A 22,139-nucleotide genomic window follows, 5' to 3' on the forward strand; every position below is an offset into this window, starting at 1 on the left:
GGAAAAGCAGTCATGCAAAACTAAAAATCTTATCATTATCACATTATGCTAAAAGCAACATTACCATGACCTTAACTAAATTACCTAATTAGTCTCTACTAATTAGCTGTTCTGGAAGTGTATTATGAAACAGTGAATTGACTAAAACTGATATTTATATTAAAATATGTTTACTTCTTTTCAACTAGGAAACACTACATAGAGACCAGCAGTGCTACCCAGTCTGTTTCCAGTCCTGGATACAAACAGCAGTGATTCCACTGACACATGTATCAGATTATATTAAGGTGAGGACACAGTAAACCAAAACGCATGTAGCTCAGGTGATTGCTGCCAGATTGAGACACACCAGGGCCATGGACAGTGATGAAGCCTACTGTGCACAGGAACAGCTGGAGAGTCATTTCCATCCTGCAGCTCACACAGCAGCAGGGCTTTGCTCTAAAGAGACTCATTGATTTCTCTCGCTCTAATTCATTCCTAAAGCCTGTCTGGAAGCAGACTTCATGGAAGCAGTAGGAGGAGGAGGAGGAGGGGAGGAGGACTGAGTGTGCAGAACACGGTTTGGAGAGTCTCAGTAGGAACATTAAATCAGAAGTGCCATTCCTAAATCATGACAGACTTACATGGTGCGTAATGTGGGGCACAAAGGACTGCAGTAACAGCAGATCTGCCCAAAGCAGACTGGAAATTAATTTGATACAGGAATTTGTTGTATTAGGTATGGAGCCACTGGTGACGTTGCTTGTTTGTGGTCCACTAACCAGTATGTGCAGTATGTGTTGGTATTTTTCAGAATGGGAATAGCTTTGTTGATATAGTGCAGGTTATCAGTTTATGACATGATAACATCGAGAGCAATGAAGATCATTGGGATGTGTGTTCAGTGCTGCTCTCGTGTCCTTACCTCAGCTGCTACCTTTGGGAGTCCATTAATAATCTTACAAGTCCGTAAGGGTAGGATTATTTTCCCTGGCCTTTCGCTCCGACTTCCTCTTTCAGGCCTGTTACAAGAGCTTTTCAGAATTCTGAAATCCCTTTGTATGTGAAAGAAAGTATGTTCTTGTTCCTACATCATCATCAGAGTCAAGAAAGAGATTTCTAGAAGATTATCCAGGGATCTGGCCCAAGGGTTATGAGTGGCATGAAATGTGGGAGAAAAAATGGGCCATGTTTTGAAGTACTATTCTTCTCCAATGGTTTGGAAGTCCATCCCTGAAGAACTATAGGATTCTGTTAATGTGGCAGAATATTTAAAAGAAAAATGGTGTGGCAGTTCAGAGAGGAGGAAAGTTCTACAGTGTTTCTGGGCCCTGGCTACTATTTATTGAACACTGCTTGATACTAGACAGGCCCCCTTACTGGGAACAGGAGAAAAGCAGAGAAAGATGCACTGTGGCCACTCAAACTGCAGCTGAACCACAGAAACAACCCATACCAATAGTAGTTGCTTCTCTACAGAAGAAGAAATGCAAAATCAGTTCTCTTAGTGAAGGATGAAGAAGTAGAGCCCTTACAACAGGAAGCAGGGCCAAAGATAATCACCTAATTCCTAGCCCCAAGTCAGCTGCAAGATGTGTGAGATTTCAGTCAGGTGAGCCCCTGCTGACCTGGCTGCTCCAATGCTGGCACAGCATGGCCCATGAGATGAAACTAAATAGTAATGAAGCCAAGCAACTTGGATTCCTGTCCCAGGATGCGGCTGTTGATAAGGGGATTGGGAAGAGGACAATAGATTACCATCTGGAGTCACAGACATAATGGATCCAAGGCCTGCTGCACTCCAATAAAAAAATCAGATCCTTGCAGTTTATTGAAGGGTTTCAAGCTGCTTCAGAAGTGATGGGCACCAAAGCACAGCTCCTCCTGGCACCCCGACTGCCACTGCTGGGTGAGATGTCCAAAGGGACAGTCCCTTCACACATCGTGCCACTGATGCTGCACACAGCAAGTTGATAGCACTGATTGGATAGCAAGCTCAAACAGGAAAACCCAATTGCCCAAGGATCCTGGAACTCATAATGAACTGGCCCAAAGGAGAAAATATCAGATTATCTGACTACCAGACAAGGAAAAGACAACACAGGCTGAGGAGGGCCTACCCACCACTTAACCAGCTACCAGAAAATGAAAAGCAACATGCTCGCTTGAGTGATGGTTCCTGCCATACTGGCAGGACAAGTTACTTCTGGCTCAATGGGCCCTTGACACCTCAGATAATCTAGTAAGAGATGCAACATAGACATGGGCTCACGATTGAGAGGTGGACTCACATATGAACATTATTTCCTGGGTGATCCATAATTGTGAAACATTCATTGCAGTCAAGCAGGCCAAATGGGTAAAGCCTCTGTGATATAGTGGATGATGGTCAAAATATAAATATGAGGAAGCCTGGTAGATTAATTACATCACCCTCCCACAAATGCACCATGGAAATAGCTATGTGCTAACATTCATGTAAAGAGTCACTGGATGGCTGGAGATGTACTCTCTGCCTCACACCACTGCCTGAACACCATCTTGGACCTCAAAAAGCAAGTCCTGTCATGGCAACCCTCAAAGAACTGACTTGGACTACAGGACTCATTTCAAAAATAACCTGATAGACACCTGGGCCAGAGAGCACAGTATTGAGCAGATATATCACAGTCCCTGTCATGCACCAGCCCCTAGTAAAACTGAACCTGTGCAAGTTTCCACTGATCCAGCAATTTCAGATCTCGAGACTTCATAAGACTAAGAAATCACACACGTTGGTTGCTCTCCAGCATAATAAAGCATTTTGACCTGCCACTGTCCATGACATTGCTTGGGCAAAACAAATCCTCTTGAGGTGCAAAGAGATAGCAAGTCTGCTGTGCACCTTGATATGCTGCTCTCAAAGCTAATCAACCTAATAAAAGTAAGTCAGATGCGCCTTTCTCCATATCAAGAACCAAATGCACTTGACTGATGTGCCTGAAAATTATATAATGTTGCAGAAGCAAGCAACATACTGTCTGCTTCCCCCTGCTCTCACCATTAGCAATCTTGCAGGGATAAACCTACTGAGAGGCCCTATGTGTTCTCCTGGATAATAATCATCCTCCACCTTTGTTTTGGTAAATTGAACATATTTTCTCTGATGAGCCTTTTCTTCACCTGCAAATTGTATGACAAGCCACAACTTTATTTTTCAACATCTTCCCAGAAATGCAGACAGTGTGTGCAATTTTCTCATATCATTCTCAGCCACTTCTTACTCACTGGTGAAATCAACTCTCCTCACAGTCAGGATATTCAGTTTTATAGATCTGGAGGTCACTGTAGATGATTTTGCTGCAATGTTATATTAGGTTCTCTTGCAGAATTGCTTGTTAACTATGACTTTTATAGTTTCTCCTTTCCAGAATACTATTCTACTCTTACAGAGATGAGACTTGCATTACTCATTACTTGGTATACCACCAATTTTGACAGTACTTAAAAACTGCCCTTTGTTTAAATGAGTTTAGTTTATAAAATTTTTCAAGTTGCTATCTATGCCTTTCTGCAATGTGTCAAGTGCCCATTGTATTAACAGCAAATCGGTTTATCTCTAGATCACATAGTATTGGAAAGCATTGGAAGAAATGCCCTGAAGAACTGTAGTAGAAATATTTTTGTTCAGTGATGCTAAAAAGTTACTAATTTTTGTGCATAACTATCTTAACATGAGCTTGAATGATAATCAGCAGCAGAAAAAAAAAAAAAAAAAAAGAAGTAGCTATAATTGTGCAGTATTATATCAGCTCCCAAGCCATGCTGCCACTATCACAGAAGGAGAAGGCCAGGTTTATGCCTCAGATTTCCCACTCATGCCCTCAACACAAACTCATTAAATCCAGAGCAGGGAAACAGAGCCCTCCTGTGCACCCTCTCTGCCCTGCCTCCTGCCGCCCCTCTCCTCACATAGGTTCACCAGGCTGGCTCAGGACAGCTTCAGTCTGCCAGCTACACACTCGAGCACAGCATTGCAAGATATGACACCCTGATGTGCAGGGAGAGGACTACACTTTCCATTACAAAATTACACATTTCAGAGGCATTTTCAATAGATGTCCCTAGCACTCATGATTCCTTTTCTGATATGCTTCAACAATAATTACCTGATAATTACACTGTAAATGGAAGATGGCTTTTGGAAAATTGGTATTAGGGAATAGGGCAGCATGACAGTCTATGGCCCAAAGAAAATAATCAGACTTGAAAGAAAATGAGAGAGAATGTGAGACTGAAAGTCCTAACAACTAAAAGCAAGAGAAAGAATGTGAGACCGAAAGTCATCTAACAACATGGATCTGTGACTGGATGCTACCAATATAAATCCTGCTCAGCAAATATATATCCAGGTACAGGACCATTTACATGAGACCACTGCAATTAAACACTGAATATATTCCGACCTGGAAGAGCATGCAAAGACCAAAAAACCTGACCAAAACCTTCAGAGGAAATCTGCAGCAATGAAACAGGCAGAAAGTGTTTAGATTGGCTCACATTCACTATCTAGTAATTCTAGTTATGATGAATTTCCTATAAAAATGTAAGGTGAAGCACAGATCTTTACACATCTAAAATGCCAGCTGGAACTTCAAATAGTTGCTTAATAGTGCCTACCAGCAAAACATTCAATGGAAGAAAGCAATCTGCTTGTTCTGTTAGAATCCATGTTAAAAAAAAAAATATATATATATATAAATATATATATATATAAATAGGCATAAAATAAATTTAAAAATCTGCAAACATATTTTCAAGATTAAGTTGTTTTCATATATTCTTCTTTCAGGTGCTTTTGAATGTCTCATGAGATCTTTTTCCTAATTTTCATGAACATTTCATTCATTTGTCTTGCATCCTAATCAGACTTAACACTTCAAGAACTTCTTTGCTGACTGGTTTCTATATATTTCAGATATTATAATTCTATTCTTACATCTCTTTCAGATATTAGGTTTTTTGATTTTTAAATATAAATAACGAACACAGCAGAAAAAGTCAGCAATTACAGCAGCAGTCCTTGAGACGCCATGACTGTAATTCCGCTTTCAATTTTCACTGGGGAACAAACAGCTTCTCATCATAGAGGTAACCAAGTATGGCATCTGGCGAGCTGGCACTGGCCGGAGGGCACACACAGCCTTGCAGTCACTTAGGATTTAGTGGGCACTTGAGGAACAACTTCAGTTACCTGAAACATCACTGTTGGCACTGAAAAACACAGATATTTACAGTATTTGCTACTGATGCTCATTAAGGTACAGGATGACATTTCTGAAACTGTACACATTGCCAGTAAAAGCACAGTCATTCACTTATAAATAACCACTGAAATCACCATAAAAATAATTTGAAAATCAAAACCAAAATAATATATTTGCTAGAAAGGATGGAAAAAACAATACAACTATAGGGTCAGCAGCGTACACTTTGGCAGGATTAACAGCCTGGTTTAGTATGACTACTATGAGTATTGTGTTCTTCTTCCATCACTAGGCAACAGTCTGCTGTGTTATGCTGTAGGGTTACCTGAAAAGCATGTTGGAAATATTTTCTAGAAATCCACAACTTTTCCTCCTTTGACAAGTAGCTAGTACTTAATTTTATTGATATTAATCTCAAGTGACAGGCAGCATAAAAGAGTTACTTATAACCACTCTTAAAGAATAATTTATAGACTTCTAGTAAGTTTAATGAAAGAGATAATTGGTACAAACAAGCATAACTTACATAACACATTGGTGTTTCTTTCAGAACAATTGCATACCGATAAAATTAAATACAACTGAAACAATAAGATTTTATTCACATATATCACTGCTCCAACAGATCTCCATCTCTCTCAAGATACAAGGCAAGAGAGTAGAGGAATGGCTGAAAAACTTGCCATCACTGGATTTTACAGAAGTGAGATACTTGCTAACTGGTAAAATAAATGGCATTTACCTCAGAGTATCCTTACTATATTAGAACTGCTGAAAGATTTCTCATTTTTTCCAGCTATATATGAAGATGGGTTTCAAAATCTGTCTACTTACTTAACATAGTTTCTCTTCATAAGATCCAGTTTCTGAGAGGCAGAAAGCCAAGCTCTTCACCCTGCTCCTTGTTTAATTTAAGAAGGCTGCTGCAATAGACCTCTGTCTCCATCCACAGGACCACCTGCCCAGGGAGACACCAAAAAAGCAACTTTCTACTTAGATATCCAATTACCTACAGCATTTGGAATGTGACTGCCCACAGAACCTCTAAATCTAGGCAATCTTAAAGTTGTGTCACGTGTCCCTCACCCAGAAAGGCAACAAGTTAAACAGTTTCTCGATTTGCATGATGAGGCACTATTTTACCACTAAATGCAACCCAGCTGTATATTTTTAATATATAAATTCACACTTCAGGACAATATGCTGTTTGCATTTCCTCCACTACACCTGAGATAGATTAAAAAGTTACTGGTGAACAGAAGAACACTTCATCCCAAACACAGTAAGGATTTCCACAATGTCCTGGTTCTTTAAGCTAATCCCCTTATAGGACCAGGGCTAAACACAGTACACGCATGAAACCTAAATTAGACAACAGCATCAGCATCAGCAAATGCCTTAGTGTGACACAGAGACACCTGGTGGTATGTGTCACTGCTCCCCTGGCATTACACAATGCATACATTCTCAGTCCTCAGTTCTCTGATAAACCATTTCCCCTCGTGATCACACAAAAGATACTCAGATTCAGTTTGACTGCAGCACAGAAAATAATTGATAAAACCATGGAACTGCCTCTGAGAAGAGACACAGTCTTCCTAATGCCACGTTACTGCAGTGCAGTGACACCTCAAGTTTCTTTTACTGTAGCAGTGATGTACACAAATGACAAATACTTTATGCGTACTCCTGCATGTAAACATATCTCATAAGACAAGAGGACAGCCTTAGGGCAAGAGGACACAGTTGTAAGCTGCACCAGGGAATGTTTAGGTTTATCATTAGGAAGTTCTTCACAGGAGTGATGGGGCATTGGAATGGACTGCCCAGGGAAGTGGTGGAATCACTGTCTCTGGAGGTGTTTAAGGATTGACTGCACATGACATTTAATGTCAAGGTCTAGTTGACAAGATGGTGTTGAATCATAAGTTGGACTTGATGACTTCAAAGTCTTTTCCAGCCTAGATGATTCTGTGCTAAGAACATACATGCATACTTGTTTAATTATTTCCAAAAAATCTTCACATGCAAGATCCAAAAACCTCTCAATGGAATAAATCTGAACTAGGTTAGGTTAGTTAGTAAATAGGTAATTAGGTTATCTAGCTTTCAAGTTCAAATACAAGAGTACAAGTTCAAATACAAGAGTAATCAGAATGCTTGAGGAAAAAATTAATTATTAAAATTATGCATCTGTTTAAATATGTACAGAATATTAGGCTAAGGTCAAAGCCATACATTAAAAATTCTACAGTGGAAGACTTGGCTCCTTTAAGGAGAGATGGTTATTTTTGAGACTGTTCCACCTAATAAAGCAAATTTGTACTGCACTTTATTTTGGATGATGCAACACTGCAGAGTGCAGCATTTATTATTATTTAAACCATAAGCTGTACAGTTTTCCAAAAGCAGAATCATGCCTCCTGATTTTGGCCAAAATAGCGTCTGGTTTAGGTATCATGGACCTTGGCGGCTACCAATGTAGCTCAACTGTGGAACTGTGGAACTAAATTTAGCCCCAGCTGGATAAACTGCCAATAGAACCTGCAGCTGTACTGTGCTGGTAAAGCCACACCAAAATCCTTATTGTTGAAGCAACAATACTCGATGGAGAAACTGATGTTTAATAATTAAATTGCCTTTACCACCATGACACTGATGAGAAAACCATAGTATTACCATAGAAACAGAAGCAGAAAGACAAGACTTGGTGAAATGATTTCAGGGAGTTTCCCAGCAGACTTCCCAGAATGTTGGACTAGCATCCCTCCCACAGAAACCCATTACCTATTAACAGAGGAGCCTTAATTAATGCTACTGGAAACTACAAATCGAATAGGTTTACCACAGGACAGGAAAAATGAAAGGGAAAAATATTTTGTAAATAATTAAGAAAAAAAAAAAGAACTAAACCTTAAAGAGAAAGCCAATTATTAAATTATTAAGTTACTTATGATGATGACGAGTATTCTGACAGAAAAGTTCACACCGGCTCTCATCAGAAGCAGATCATGCAATCACTTCAACTAACCCGTTAAAATGACTTACACTTTTTTGCAAGGCTTTTTCTTCCTACATTTCCTTAAAGCCCCAAGAATACTTCTGGAAACACACATGTATTTGTGCATGTTCATAACAGAGCTTCTTCCTTCACACATCACTTCTTCTCTCATTCAATTCTAAAGCCAAGGTAAATACTTTCACTTATTTTGTAGGCAAAACCTCCTAAGATTAGTTTAAGCCTGTGGAATTGAAATTTACAAATAGACTCCCAGCACCATCTGAGTGATGTCTGTCTTGAAAGCAAAACAAGCACAACCTCTGACATTCACATTCTGTGCAGCAATCTGACTTCCTACTTTGGTCTGGCTGCTCAACATCAGCTGTGACCTTCAAATAAGCTTAGAAAGATCTGAGCATAGAGAAACAGGAATTCAGGCAGATAAAAGCAGTCAGAAAATGTAAGAGGAACTTCCAATGTGACAAGTATTTGCTTATACTACTCATAGAAAATGTTCCAGTCTCCAGGGTCCTAAATGTCTCATGAAAGTCTAACTACTAAGGGATCATTTGAATCCTTGATTTTGCTGTTTGGTTATTCTGAAGGTTTCTATTTAAAATATTAGTGTAAGAATTAATAAAAAAATTCCTTTTAAACCTTGGAAGTTTTCCCTTTCTTTTGTTTTTCTACATGCTGACTTAAAAAACAATAAAAAGAAAATACATAAAAAGTGTTTCAAGTTTGCACTTTTAATAAAGGGGAAGTAGTAATTGCTTACTAATATGAAAACATTATTTGCATAACAAAATTCTAAACTTTCTAACAACAAAAGCATTGTCATGTTTGGAATCCTCTGACTGCATTTATCTGTAGAAAAATGTGCAAAATCTCTCTCATCTCTTCTACTTCCAGAAATTTCTTCCAGGATTTAATGATGCATACTGCTGAAAGGTATTGCAGAATTTTTGGTCTCAATTTTATCAATATTTCAGAATTAAGTTATAAATTATACTATTTAGTATTAAAACAGAATCCTTCTCTTTTCTCATCATTTAAAAGCAAGCATTCTCACATTTTTCTATAAATTCCCACATTTATTTCTTGAACCTAGATTTTGAATAGATAGTGGTAGAGGGGAAGCCAATCTTCTGTCTTCATCTACGTATCCTACACTGCAGAAAAATCCTGGAGTGCAAGATTGGTTGTCTCATTCACTGGTAAAATAAATCCTGTGGATTTCTGTTTCTTGTTCAGGCATAGTGTAAGTCATAAACTTATTTCACCTGGTTTTGCTTTTGGAATTTTTCTTTTTTTTCAGCTATGTCCTTCAAATCATTCAGGACAACCAGCAGGAGCTCTCCTAAAGCTGTACACAAAGGCCCCTGTCTCAACATTACTGTGTTTCTACCAATGCTGCTTTTGCCCTCCCTGCTCTTTCTTTGCTCTTTCGTCAGAAATCTTGGTCTTATTTATTGCCAGGATTCCTCTGTGGTTTATTGCTTTTCCTTACTAAATCTTGTCTACTTAAAACTTTCAAAGACAAAAAGAACTCCTTGTGTTGCATTAGCACATCACAAAAAGGTGACTCAATTTGAACACGACCTGACCCTAGTTCAGAAATTTCTGTGTCAAAGCTTAGCAGAGACTGGTAGATTTTACCAGAACCAATTTTAAGTATTCATTAAAAAAACATCAAAGTTCTTTATTCTTACTGGCTTTTTCTTGCAAAATGATGACATGAAAATATTATAAAGAGTTCAATTTGTACTGTAAGAAAACAACCAAATTTATTGTCTAAACTAAGGTCAGAAGCAAGTAGCAAGATACCAACTGTAAAAACATCTTCTGAGAACCACTCCAGCATCACCCCCACACATACTGTCCATAGTAGTTATGACATATAGTGGTAGGGCTATTCAGCAACCAATATTACACACACAATTCAACATTACAGACTATTCTCAAGCAAGAATCAAATCTCCTTGGGGTACATATCATTTTTCTGGATTATCTGCCAAGTGCACCCAGGTCCTTGAGCACAAAAAATCCCATAGACAAGAGGCAGAGCTAATCAAAACTGTTCTCCCTAACAGATTTTTTATATGTATCATGGGGACTTTATCCCCTTCTACAATATGTGGAGGTTTTCATTGGGGAGGGGCAGCTCAAGTGATAAAGCCTTGGTTGTTAATTAATCAGACTCTTTGCTAAATGTAGGTCCAACTACCCACTGCTTTCAGTGTGGTTTTTAACAGTCCATTGTATCATTCAACTTTCCCAGAGGGTGCTGCAGACCTGGAACATGATACCCACTCAATACCACGCTCTCTAGCCAAAGTGTCTCTGTGAAACACTTTTAAAATTAGTTTCATTGTCCAACTCAGTTCTTTCTGGGGTGCCTCGTCACCACAGGACTTGGTCTTCAAACCCCAAGACGATGTTCCAGGCAGTGGAAGGCACAGGGTACATCTCCAGCCATCCAGTGGTTCTTTAAACCACTGCAACCATGTAACAATTGCCTTGGCAGGTATGTATGGTACATGATGCCTCCTCGTATTTATATTTATTTATATTTCAACCACTGTTCCCCCAAACTACAGCAGCTTTATATGCTCAGCCTGCTTGATTGTAGTGAATGTTTCACAGTTATGGATAACCTGGTACATACTGTCATTGTTAAATCCACTCATTGATCACAAGTCCACCACTCTTCCCTGATAATCTGAGGCCCATCATGCACAAAATAATTCCCCTTTATGCTGCCAGCCGAGGTCCACTTGAGACACTTTAATCTTGGCAGCCCAATCCACCTGTCCACTCTTGAATTGCCCTTCAGCAGTCCAGCTCCGGGGTGAGTGTGCATCTACTAGATGTACTTTAGAGCCAGCTTCTCTACCTGGGTAGTGATGTCTTGCCACGATTCATCAGCCCAGAGGGGTTTACCTCTGGCCTTCTAGTTGGTCTTTTTCCATTGGTCCAGCCACCCCTGCAATGCATTTACTGTCATCCACAAGTCAGTGTAGAGGTAGAACACTGATCATTCCTTTCATTCAGTGACATCTAAAGCCAGCTGGATGACGTTCAGCTCTGCAACCTGACTTGATGCACCTTGTCCCTCCATAGCTTCTGTGATTTGCCATGTAGGATTCCATAATGTAGCTTTTTATTTTCAATATACTCCTAAAACAGAGCAGGAACCATCATGAAATACAGTACATATTAGTTTCATTTTTTGGTAGTTGTTTATGTGGTGGGGCATCCTCAGCACATGTCCTTCTCACACTGAGTCTGAACCTTTCAAAACTAGATGTTTTGGCAGTGATGATATATCATTGCTCCTAAGCCTTTGAAATATGAAATCTCTGTCTTACTGGCAAGGCATGAATCATTGTCGTGGTTACAGGAGAAAGAGTGCCCATATGGGTGTAGCCAAACTATGTATTTCACATCCTCCTACATTATTCCTGATGAGCTGTTAATGGTGGATCATTTGCAACAACTCCTCAGTGCACACTCAACCTCCAGGCTGCAAACTGGGTATTAAACTCTGAGTGGCAGGACAGCATTTATTTGTCTTCACACCCAGCCTAAGGGGGTCATCTCTACCAACAGGCCATAATGGCTCATCAGCCCCAATGGGCAACTGTACCAACCTAGGTCATCAAGGATTCCCCAAAACATGCCACAACTCATGGGATTACATTCCAGTGTGGAATTCCCTGTCCTGGGGAAGGTACCGAACATTCCTGCCTGAATCTGACCATATATAATCTTTGGGACTGGAAGAACAACCATCACCAATGGGCATCCAGAGAGAGAGCTCAAATTTCTGCAGGAACACAACCATCATTTCAACAGCTCTGCAACTACTGCTTAATTGGACTGCAGCCACCACCCCTGATGAGTTTAAGCCAGTATTTCTCTACTTTCTGCCTTTATTGTAATTTTCCTATTAAACTGTAACTCCAATTTGAAATCTCTCACAAGCTATTTGCATGGAGTTAATTTCTCCTGCTACTTCACCTTCAAGCAAGCACAATCACCTACCCCATAAGGCTCCAATATATACAAATACAGACAGACAATTCTGGTGCACTTGCTATGGTTTGTAATCAGTTAACCCTTACAGAAATATACTGAATGGAATGTACATTGAGCAGAATAAAAACTTCCCATTAAAAAATCTCCATACTGGACTAAATGTGATCTAATTTGTCATTTTGATAAATTAAGTCTACCATAGATAAAAATAGGGGGAATTCTGCCTTCTTTTACAAGGAAGTGAAAATATTTCTTTTTTAACTTTAAAGCTTCAGGACTTACATTACCTCTTAAAATTCCCTAGAAGATAACACTTGCAATATCAAAGATCTAGGATAGATATAGTAAGATTAGAGAAGAAAAGGCAAATAATGTCTTCATCATACCAATGGCAAGTTTTCAGTCATCTTGCCAAAGACCAGAAATTAATCCAAGAAGTTTAAAAAAAAAAATACCCTTGGGCCTATTCATTTATTACCACATAACACAAGACAAACCTGTTAAGCTAGAACTTCCTACAAAGCTGGGTGTTAAATTACATAGTGGCAGTTTTAAAACTGTTTTGGTTATATATATATTTTTTAAACACTAGAAAGTAATTCTCTCTGCATCAATATAGTAATGCATGATCAGTCTTACTGGTATGACTAATTTTCTGCATTCAACACTTCAAAAAGATGGAAGGAACATTTTTCAGCATTTCTTAGGAAAAAATAAAGTCTAATGCTACAACCAAGTTTATGTATCTCTATTTTTGAATTTTAAAAGTTCAGCACAGGTCAGTAGGTTATGAAACTCACATATGAAGTACACTAAAGGAAGAGTTTTGACACAGTCACTTGAAATCCAGACAAAACCCTTGAAACAAAAGCACTTCACAGCAGAGTCACTTGTTACAAAGTAAGCATTTATTTGATCTTTCAACGCAAGGACTGTGGCAATTCCTATCGTCCAAAAATCTATTATTTTCAATATAATTATTTTACTATAAGCACCTTTATATATGAGAAGTAAATGCAAAGGGTGAGGAGAAGAGGAATTAAAATTTAAATGAGATCATAGACAATCAGAAAGTCAATAGGTGCTATTAGTTCACTTTAAAATACCTAAATATTTCACGAGATAAAGACAAACTAGCCAATTCTGAAAAATCATGTAGCTCACTTTGAAACTCTGCAGATCCTCAGTTAATTGAGCAGAGGTCATTCAAAATATAATTAAATACAACTCTATTGTGCCATATCTGGATTTTTCTTCCAGTAATATATGTACTAAATTAAAATTAGTACACATACATTATTAGTACATTATTAAAATACCATAAACTGACAGTCTGATCAGATGATGACAGACCACAAGAAACAGATTAGTATACCTCAAACTGCTGAAAAATTAACCTTTTATTAGAGATTATAAAAATCAGGCAATGCAGAATATCCCTTAACAAAATCAGATGTCTAATTAAACTCTTGCAGAAACAAATAGCTTTGATCAACTGCAACATCTGTCTTATAAGAAACAAACTTTACCAACAGCTTTTTACTGCTGGTTGCTATTTCTATGTAATTTAACCAGCTCCATGGTCTTCTCACCCAGCCTAAAGATTTTTTCATCTACTCATTCCCTCTGTGTCAGTGACCACAACCCTAAAAAGCAAGCATTCTCTCATTTTCCCATTTGCCCTCTTAATTTTAAGAATTATGCTGCTCTCAAATCATGCTCCAAATAATTGTGCAAATTAGCTCTCTCCAACTCTTTATGTTTTGTACTGGCATTGTGTCAGGAAAAGGTAATTAATCCTTGACAGTCAGCAGTTTTCAAATTTTCTCACCACCTTCATCTTTCTCAGTGAAATTAAAGCAGCAATTAAGATCCTCTTGGGTGACATTATCTGTGTAGCTTTTCATTGACATTTCAGCCTTTTGTCTTTTCTTGTTCTTTTTCATTCTTTGGCTGGATCAATTACCAGTGACATACGCCAATTGTAACAAACAAATCAAATTTTTCCCTTGTGTAACTTTGCTGATTCAAACGGCTGTAAACCAATTATAGATTCACTCTGGTATAGGCAGAGAAACATGCATGATATGCCAGTCTGGTCTTCACTGGCTCTGCATCCCACTCCTTACTAAATTCAAACTCCCCTCTCTCCTCTTCAGGCTTCCTCCCAGCTCAACCTGTACTCCTTTCTACTCACTATGATTTTCTTTCTCTTTCCCAACGTCTCAGTACAAGACAATGTTCATTGCCCTGAAAGTGCAGTATCTCCTCATACAATCCAGCTCACTAAACTCCCCTTCTTTCTGCAGTTCCTCCTCTCACAACAACACTTCACCCTCTTATACCAACTTTATTGACTAATAGTTATCCTTTATCTGTAGGAATGGGAAAGACCCTGTATCTGGATGCATTTCCAGTTTTTCACTTCATCTCATCTCATCTCTCATTGATATGTATTATATATACTAGACCACTGTTTTCCAATCCCTGCTTATTAATGAAACAAATAGCTCCATGTGCCACAAAATTAAAGAAACTCACTTTTTTATGGCTAAGAAATTAGAGGTTGAACAGCAGCCCTAGAGAGCCCCCCTCTGCCCTCTGCAATAACCCCAGTGCTCTCCCACACCTCCAAGTTATTCACATAGCAACTCACAGAACTGGAAACATTGAGGGAAGGGGTTAAGAACCTGCCCACTCTTTTGGTTGTAATGGATCAATCTGGACACATTTTAAGAAGTTATGAAACTACAAAATTTTTCATTATAAGATTTGTTGTTTATCTTGCAAGAAAAGCACTGGAGAGAAGCGCCCACAAGAGTTCTCACTGTGAGTCAGACTGCAGTCTGAACATCCTTTAATCAAGAACCCTCTTCCTAAACCCTCTTCATGTCCACTGTTGATTCAATACGATATATGCCCAGATCCATCTTCTTTGATTAAGACAGTGAAACACTTGTAGGGTCTCTATCACTGCAAATCTTAAGAAATGGCGATATTTCCACCCCCCTGGTTTTTACTAAATTACTGTGACAAAATACAAGTGATGTAAAACTTCTCATGCAAAGCCATGTTTCACATTAAAGAGAAAGGCCATGCTGGCACAGGCACTGTCAGATAAATTCATGCTCCAGCTGGCACAGAAAGAAAAATTAAAAGGGACAAGTAGAAAAACCCTTGCCTCACTGCCTTGGGCCATGGCAGCACACTCAGACACTGGAAGCATTGTGAAGCATTGCTCCTGGAGTGTGGTTGTCATCTCCTGTCCAGGGACACCCCAGGAGGCATCCATCACCATCCTCATTGGCTCTCAGCTACATGATGGTGATTGGCTGCCATATGTAAAGTTATGAAAAGTTTGGCCAAGGAAACCTGTCTCATAGTCTTTGGAAAGTGGAAGAAGGATGATGTATAATTGCACATGTGTTCATTTCTTTGTCCTAAAAACACACATTTACACTTCACTTGCTGTTTAAAAGAAACCTAACTTTCCTTCCAATAAATACTTAAAATGTCCTTTCCAAAAATATTTACAGACAGCTCCAAGAAGTATTCAGTCTTCAGCAAAGGACTATGTTAGTGTTTAGTGCTCAAACATAAAAGGTATTGTTTGCATAAGACTACACTTCTGTTTGTGCAGCGCTACTCAAATTAAGATATTAATCCTATTCAATGCAACAGAAGCTTTATTCAATACCGAAAAAACTAGGTCTCTGCTAGACTGTCCATGCCCAATGCAATAGTGCTATACCACATTTTACTGAGTTCAAATTAAATTTAAATGGCTTGATTATGCCAAAAATTAAATTTCAATATAAAAGCTTACAATATAAGTCTTCCCACCCACTAACTTATGCTCTTTTTCACTGATGACAACTGTATTTAAGCTTAAAAGCACAAAATTCACTTATCACGGGATTTTACTTCTTTCCACCATCTCCCTTAAAATATGTAGTAAATCTTTTTGTGTGCAGATTTGATAAAAAATTTAAGAGTCTTGATCCAAAAGAGGCAGTAGCATCTGCTTGCTCTCTATTTCAATCAATTTTTACATATATTTTAAAAGAAGTTACAATTTTATGTTGATTTACTCTTAGGAAATTTAATCTCATTTTAATGATTCTGATATACTTTTTTTTCATCTTTGTACATGTAAGGCTGCAATGAAAGACAATGCAAATCTAGACACCACTGAAAGTTTGTGCTGCTGTGTCCTGGTTACAGAAAAAATGGAATGGAGCTTTTAATGCTGTTTATTCCACACCACCTACATCATTGCTGTGATCAGTGTGGTCCCAGCAGGAAAAGCCAAGGAACAGGAGGGGAAGTGCACCATCTTGCCTGCCTCTCTCCAGGGAGAAGGTTTGGGGATCAGACAGGTGGAGCCAGGCCCTCCTCACCACCATCAGTCCCTTTCCCATTCCCCCGAGCTGTGGCTTCAAGATGTGGTGCTGAAGGACAGCAATGCTGAGACCAAGACAACTGCTCCAGGGAAAATAAGAAAAAAGGAGAGAAGGGGCAGCACAGAGCCAAGCTCAGCTGAGCCATCCAGAGCCCAAGCCCCAGCAGAGCCCAGTGGTGGAAGAGCAAGAGAAGGCTGTGCAGAACCAAACTGCTGGCACAAGATTCTGAGGGGTTTGCTTGCCCTACTTAGACTGGGCTGGGGGGATGAGAACATAAGCCACTGGAGCTCCCATGGCCATACTGCCTTTGTCTGGAGTCCACACCAGGCACTGCCTTTGGGAAGCATTTTTTCTCTTGTTCCCAGTGATACATGCCCTTTTGTGGGTGGGACACCCTCTTTTTATATACTTTTCTTTTTATATACTGATATTGCTGTGGTTGTTGTGATTTTGTGTGTAAATCATTATTTTAACTCATAATCTCTTCTTATTGTCTCTCTATTGTCAGAAGGCACAGGGAGAAAGGGAATAGCTTGTTTAGAGTTCGATTCCCTGCACTTGTTAAAACCAGCGCGTGCTTTAAGTAAAACATGGATTTGAAAAATGCAAGTTATTCCAAATTCATGCTACAAGATGTGTAATCCCAAATCCTCAGAGGGGTGTAAATGCCATGACTGAGGTTAGGCAGGGACTTTACTGCCCTGAGGTGCACCCTGTAAGCTGGCAAGCCTTGACTCCTGAGGTACACTGAATTGGAAACTGCGGCTGCTCACAGTGGAACGTATTTACTGTGTTCAGAGATCACTGAACAGTACCAGGCATATTTGAAAACAATTAACAATGCTTTATAGTTGGAGTTTTATTTCCCCAAATATCCTGTAACTCAATGAAGCTGGAATTAAAATAGGTTTAATAACCCAAGTGAGATTATACTTTAGAGTTGAGAAAAGCAGTGAACATGCTTATTATGAAATAGCAGGAAAGTTATTCCTTTTCAGATCATCCCTCTGAAACAAACACAACCAGCAGTTCTGCAAACTTCACCAACACACAAACAAGCTGTTTTTATTATCAAAACCAGCATATCTGGAATCCAGGTACAGCCTAAAATTAATACTAGAAAACACTTGGAAGAATCGGTCATAATCCTGCTAATTAAAAACAAGTGTTAGAAAGCCTAAATTGATTTGATTTAGCAGTATTCTTTCCAAATGCTGTGACTGTACCTTGTTATAAACAAGAGTAAGGCCCTCACAACTAAAAAGTACTTGACGTGTGTTGTAAGCACACACTTAAAACAGTTTACTAAACACAACAGCAGAACTACACTGAAGAAAGCCACACGTTTTCATACTGCTAGATGCTGCAGTCTTTAAAGCAGAATAATGTCCTGTCATCTCCAATAATAGTACTTAAATACTTAAAGTGCACAATACATTCTTGTGAGCCAGGGGTTTGGGGAGGAAGGTATTCACTACTGCAGGGAAATGCCCACTTCATAGATACCTGTCACAATAATCCCACTTAATAAGCAATGATCTAAATGCTTTACAAGCATTACACAAGAGATAACCACAGTAATTTACAGTCAGGCCAGGGATTATAGCCAAAGCAACCCCATGGCATATAGTTAAGTCTCAGTCCCATATTTGTGAAGATGAACTCCTTTGAATTCTGCAGAAGGACATTAAAGTACCACTGACCTCAAGGTATACTTGCAAATCACTGCAGAACTACTATTATTCTTCATTAGCATAGGTACTGCTCAGGCAGCAGCCAAATACATTTACACAGCCTATTTCTGACAACACATAGAGCATTCCTCTTACTTCGGCTACTCATTTCTCCCCAATTATGACATGAAATAATTTATAATAATATGCATTACTCAGTTATTCCTGAAAAAGGTGGATGGTTGCTTAGAATTACACAAGATCCAAAAATACTCACGTTTTACACTTTCCTCGCAGTAAATTTATTCCAAGATTCGGAAGCCCCTATTTTAATAATTTAAAAACTGACAGTTGGAAGAGTTACGGCTTTGTTTACTGCCTTTTCCCAACAAACCAGAACGATGGTCTGGTAGACCGAACTGACAGCTGCATGAGGCAGGACCAGCGTGTGACCGCCAAATAATTACCTACCATCTATTCAATGTGTACTAGTGCTCGTCGTTCGCGTCTTGCAGGAATCAAAAGACACAGTAATTCAGACGTGGATAACCACACAAGGAACAGAGCCGAGGTTACCCGAGGAAAGCAGTGTGTTGGGAGCAGACACCAGCGGGGACGGCCCCCACAGAGCTGCGGGGCGGCGCTGGGGAAAGGCGTGGGAAGCCCGACCCCAGCCCCCGAGACACCTTTCCCCTGCACGGTTTATGCCGTGAAGGTTTGAGGGAGGTCGCTCCCGCAGCGGAGCAGGAGCAGGGCGGGCAGAGGCGCTCCAGGGCCCGCCACAGCGCCTGTGCGGGGAGCGCGGGGCTCGGACAGGGCTGGGGCCGGGCTCGGGCCGGGGCACTCCTGAGGGCTGAGACTCCCCTCGTCCTTCGCCGCACCTCGGCTCCCTTCCCCAGCGGCCGCCCTCCCACCTCTCCTCACCCCAGCTCCCTTCCCCTCCCCAGGGATCGCCACCGCCGCTCCCGCCCCCCTCCCGGCCGGCCCCGCTGGCAGAGGGGACGCGGGCGGGCACGCACCGCGCTGCTGTCGCCGTCCTCGGGCCGCTGCTCCTGGGTCCTGCCGGCGGCGGGCGAGCCCTGCAGCAGCTGCTCCAGGCAGGCGGTGCCGGGCAGCGAGGAGCTCTTCTGGTGGGACAGGTGCGCCCCGGGCCGGCGGCCCTCCCTCTCCCTGCCCGGCGGGCCCTGGCCGGGCTCCGGGCGGCGGCCGGGCGGCGGCCCCTTGCCCGGGGGGAGCAGGTGCTCCCGCAGCCGGCGCAGGGCGGAGCCGGACTCGCCGCCCGGCTCCAGCGGCTCGGCGGCCGAGCAGCACAGGTTGGGCTGAGAGGACGAAAAGACGCGGTCCAGCACTTGCCGCCGCCGCTTGAAGCCGCTCCACTTGCCGCCGGGCTGGAGGTCCCCCTTGCCGGCCGGGGCCGGGGGCTCCGCAGTGCGGCGCTCGGCCGCTGCCCGCCCGCCGCCGCTCCGGCCCTTGCCCCCCAGCTGCAGGTTCTTCCACAGCCGCGCCTGGAACGAAACCGCCTGCTCCGGCTCGCTGGGCTTTTCCTCCGCGCTCACTCGGGGCTCCTTGCCCGGCTCCATCCTCCTCCCCCTGCCGCGGGCCCGGCGGCAGCAGCAGCAGATCCCGGCGGAGGCTGGCGCTCCCCGTGCGGGGCGGGGCGGGGCGGGGCGGGCCGAGCGGAGCGCAGCCAGCGCAGGGCCCCCGCACCGCCCCCGCACCGCCCCCCGCACCGCCGCCCGGCCGGGATGCTGCGCCCGTGGTGCTGAAGATAAAGGATGGACGAAGCTGCCGCCCTGGCCCGTCTGGACGGAAAGTTTGCCAGCCTAAGCCCACCACCATGGGTGGTCCCTCTGTGGCGGCAAAAAAAGTTACCTGCCAAAAAAGTGGCGGAGGAGCGGCGGCTGGCATATAGGGAGGGCTTGGGCGGAGGGGCTTGCCCTGCCCGCCTCCCTGCCTGCTCCCAGCGCTGCAGACCGCTGCCCGTGCGGGAGAAGGGAGGGCGCCGGGGTCCTGCAGTGGGGCCGGGAAACACCCTGTCCCCGGGCGAAGGTGGGAAGGTGGGGCGGCTCCCTGGCCAGCAGGCATCACCCCCGACACGCGGTAACTGTGTGGAGGGGAGATTCAGTGAGATTTGCTCACGCACGTACAGAAAGCGCTGCTGAAATAGGGGCCTGGTCACCGGCTGTGTCCCTCGGCAGCGGTGGGTGCAGAGGGCACAGCCCGGCCCGGCAGGACCCGCAGGGATGGGGGAAAACACCTCAGCTCTCTTGCCGTCCTCGTCCTTTTTAAGTAGAAAAAAAAAATCTTATAGCATGGCATACTAGTAGCCCCATCGCTGTATTTTTTGGATGTTTCGTTTAAAATTAAAATCATACATGCAGTGTGATTTCAAAACGAATCTTTTACATTCCATGAAACAAACAAGCAAAAGAAATCTTTTTGTGTAGGGTGAGCCGTACCTTTGTGCGGTGTACTTTCGGGTTTCATTTAAAAAGACACTTCTCACAACGGAGGATTTGGCCTCCTATATTCAACTTCCCGAATAAAGTTTGCAACCAGGCGTTTGACAGTACAAATTTTGCTGAACAGAATATGAGGAAAATAAAAAGCACTGAGATAAAATATATGCTTCCAAATCATCAGTGCCTGGGGAATACAATATTTGAGAAAATAGCCAAAATAACCTCTGAACCACTGGAGGGTATTTTTGAGGAGTCCTGCCAGTTTAAATGACATTTTAGGACCAGAAAAAAAAAGCCAAAAATAGTCATAGGAAAAAAAAAACCCAAAGATTTTAAGATAGAAAATTATAAATAAGTCAACTGACTTTGATCCCTCTAAGTGAATCCAAATAATGAGCTTCTAACTACCTGAAAGCAAAAGCATCAGGTAGCAGTGCTCAAATGGATCTGGAGGAAGCTTATGTGTCCAAATGTCTGAGTTGACAACTTTAAATCAAAGAAGGAATTCACTAAAATGAAAACTCTTTAAAATATTTGTATTCTTGTAAATAATGAGTTTACTCAATGAGCAGGAATCAAAAGAATAAAAGAATTTTGTTCACCAGCTACACCAAGGAGAGTGAAAAAGACTAAAAAATATTTCAATATATTTATCTGCCTTGTGTTTGACTCTTTTTATTTCCACCTTACACTTAAAACATGAAATAAGCAGCTTTTCAGATATGTTTTCTTTTAAAGTAGCAACTCTTCACAAAACCAATAGACACAGGAAGACTACAACATTGGATTCAGAACTTACTTTAGTAAATATACTTAACTACTCTCATACTTTTAAATGACAGATATTTTGACCAGTGATCACATTTTCCTATTAAAAAAGAAAAAAAAAAAAGACTAGAAATTTGTTGTTTGTATAGACATGTTCCCTTCAGCAACTAATCTTGGAAGTAGATGGAAGCTTGTAGTCTGGGAGGACTGTAAACAAGCCTTCATGTAGTCTGGGAGGACTGTAAACAAGCCTCCATGTGGCTTGTGCTGTGTTTTTATGACCCATGCATTGAGTGGTTCCAAGTAACATACTGACAGGCCTCCTGATTCTTTTTCCACAAAAGCCAGCATAAACTTTCCATACTTTAAAATCGTGTCATTATGAAATCTATCTAACCTGCCTCCTTTTTATCCAACCAGCAAGTAGATTTGCTTACAAAGAAAGGGGTCAATGTATCTTCGCCTGTTTAGTTGCAGAAACACTAATTGTCCTGGGGGCAGAACCTGTCTGGGCTGACAAGACAGTAAATGGCTGTACTGCACCAGGCAGAGTGGGATTATTC

General features: G+C 41.5%; 1 protein-coding gene across 1 annotated transcript in view; it reads right to left on the minus strand.

The window, feature by feature from the left end:
* The window catches only part of MCTP1 (multiple C2 and transmembrane domain containing 1), a gene marked incomplete at its 3' end in the record, with an annotated part of 205,984 nt that extends 185,784 nt beyond the window's left edge, over positions 1-20,200 (minus strand). Inside the window, 2 exon segments of the mRNA XM_083884436.1 lie at positions 19,366-20,070; positions 20,072-20,200. Of these exon segments, the coding sequence (XP_083740562.1) occupies positions 19,366-20,070; positions 20,072-20,185 (819 nt within the window). The 5' untranslated portion in view covers positions 20,186-20,200.
* Between the last annotated feature and the right edge of the window lie 1,939 nt (positions 20,201-22,139).

The sequence above is a fragment of the Zosterops lateralis genome, assembly GCF_965231275.1.
Source record: "Zosterops lateralis genome assembly, chromosome: Z".
Lineage (NCBI taxonomy): Eukaryota > Metazoa > Chordata > Aves > Passeriformes > Zosteropidae > Zosterops > Zosterops lateralis.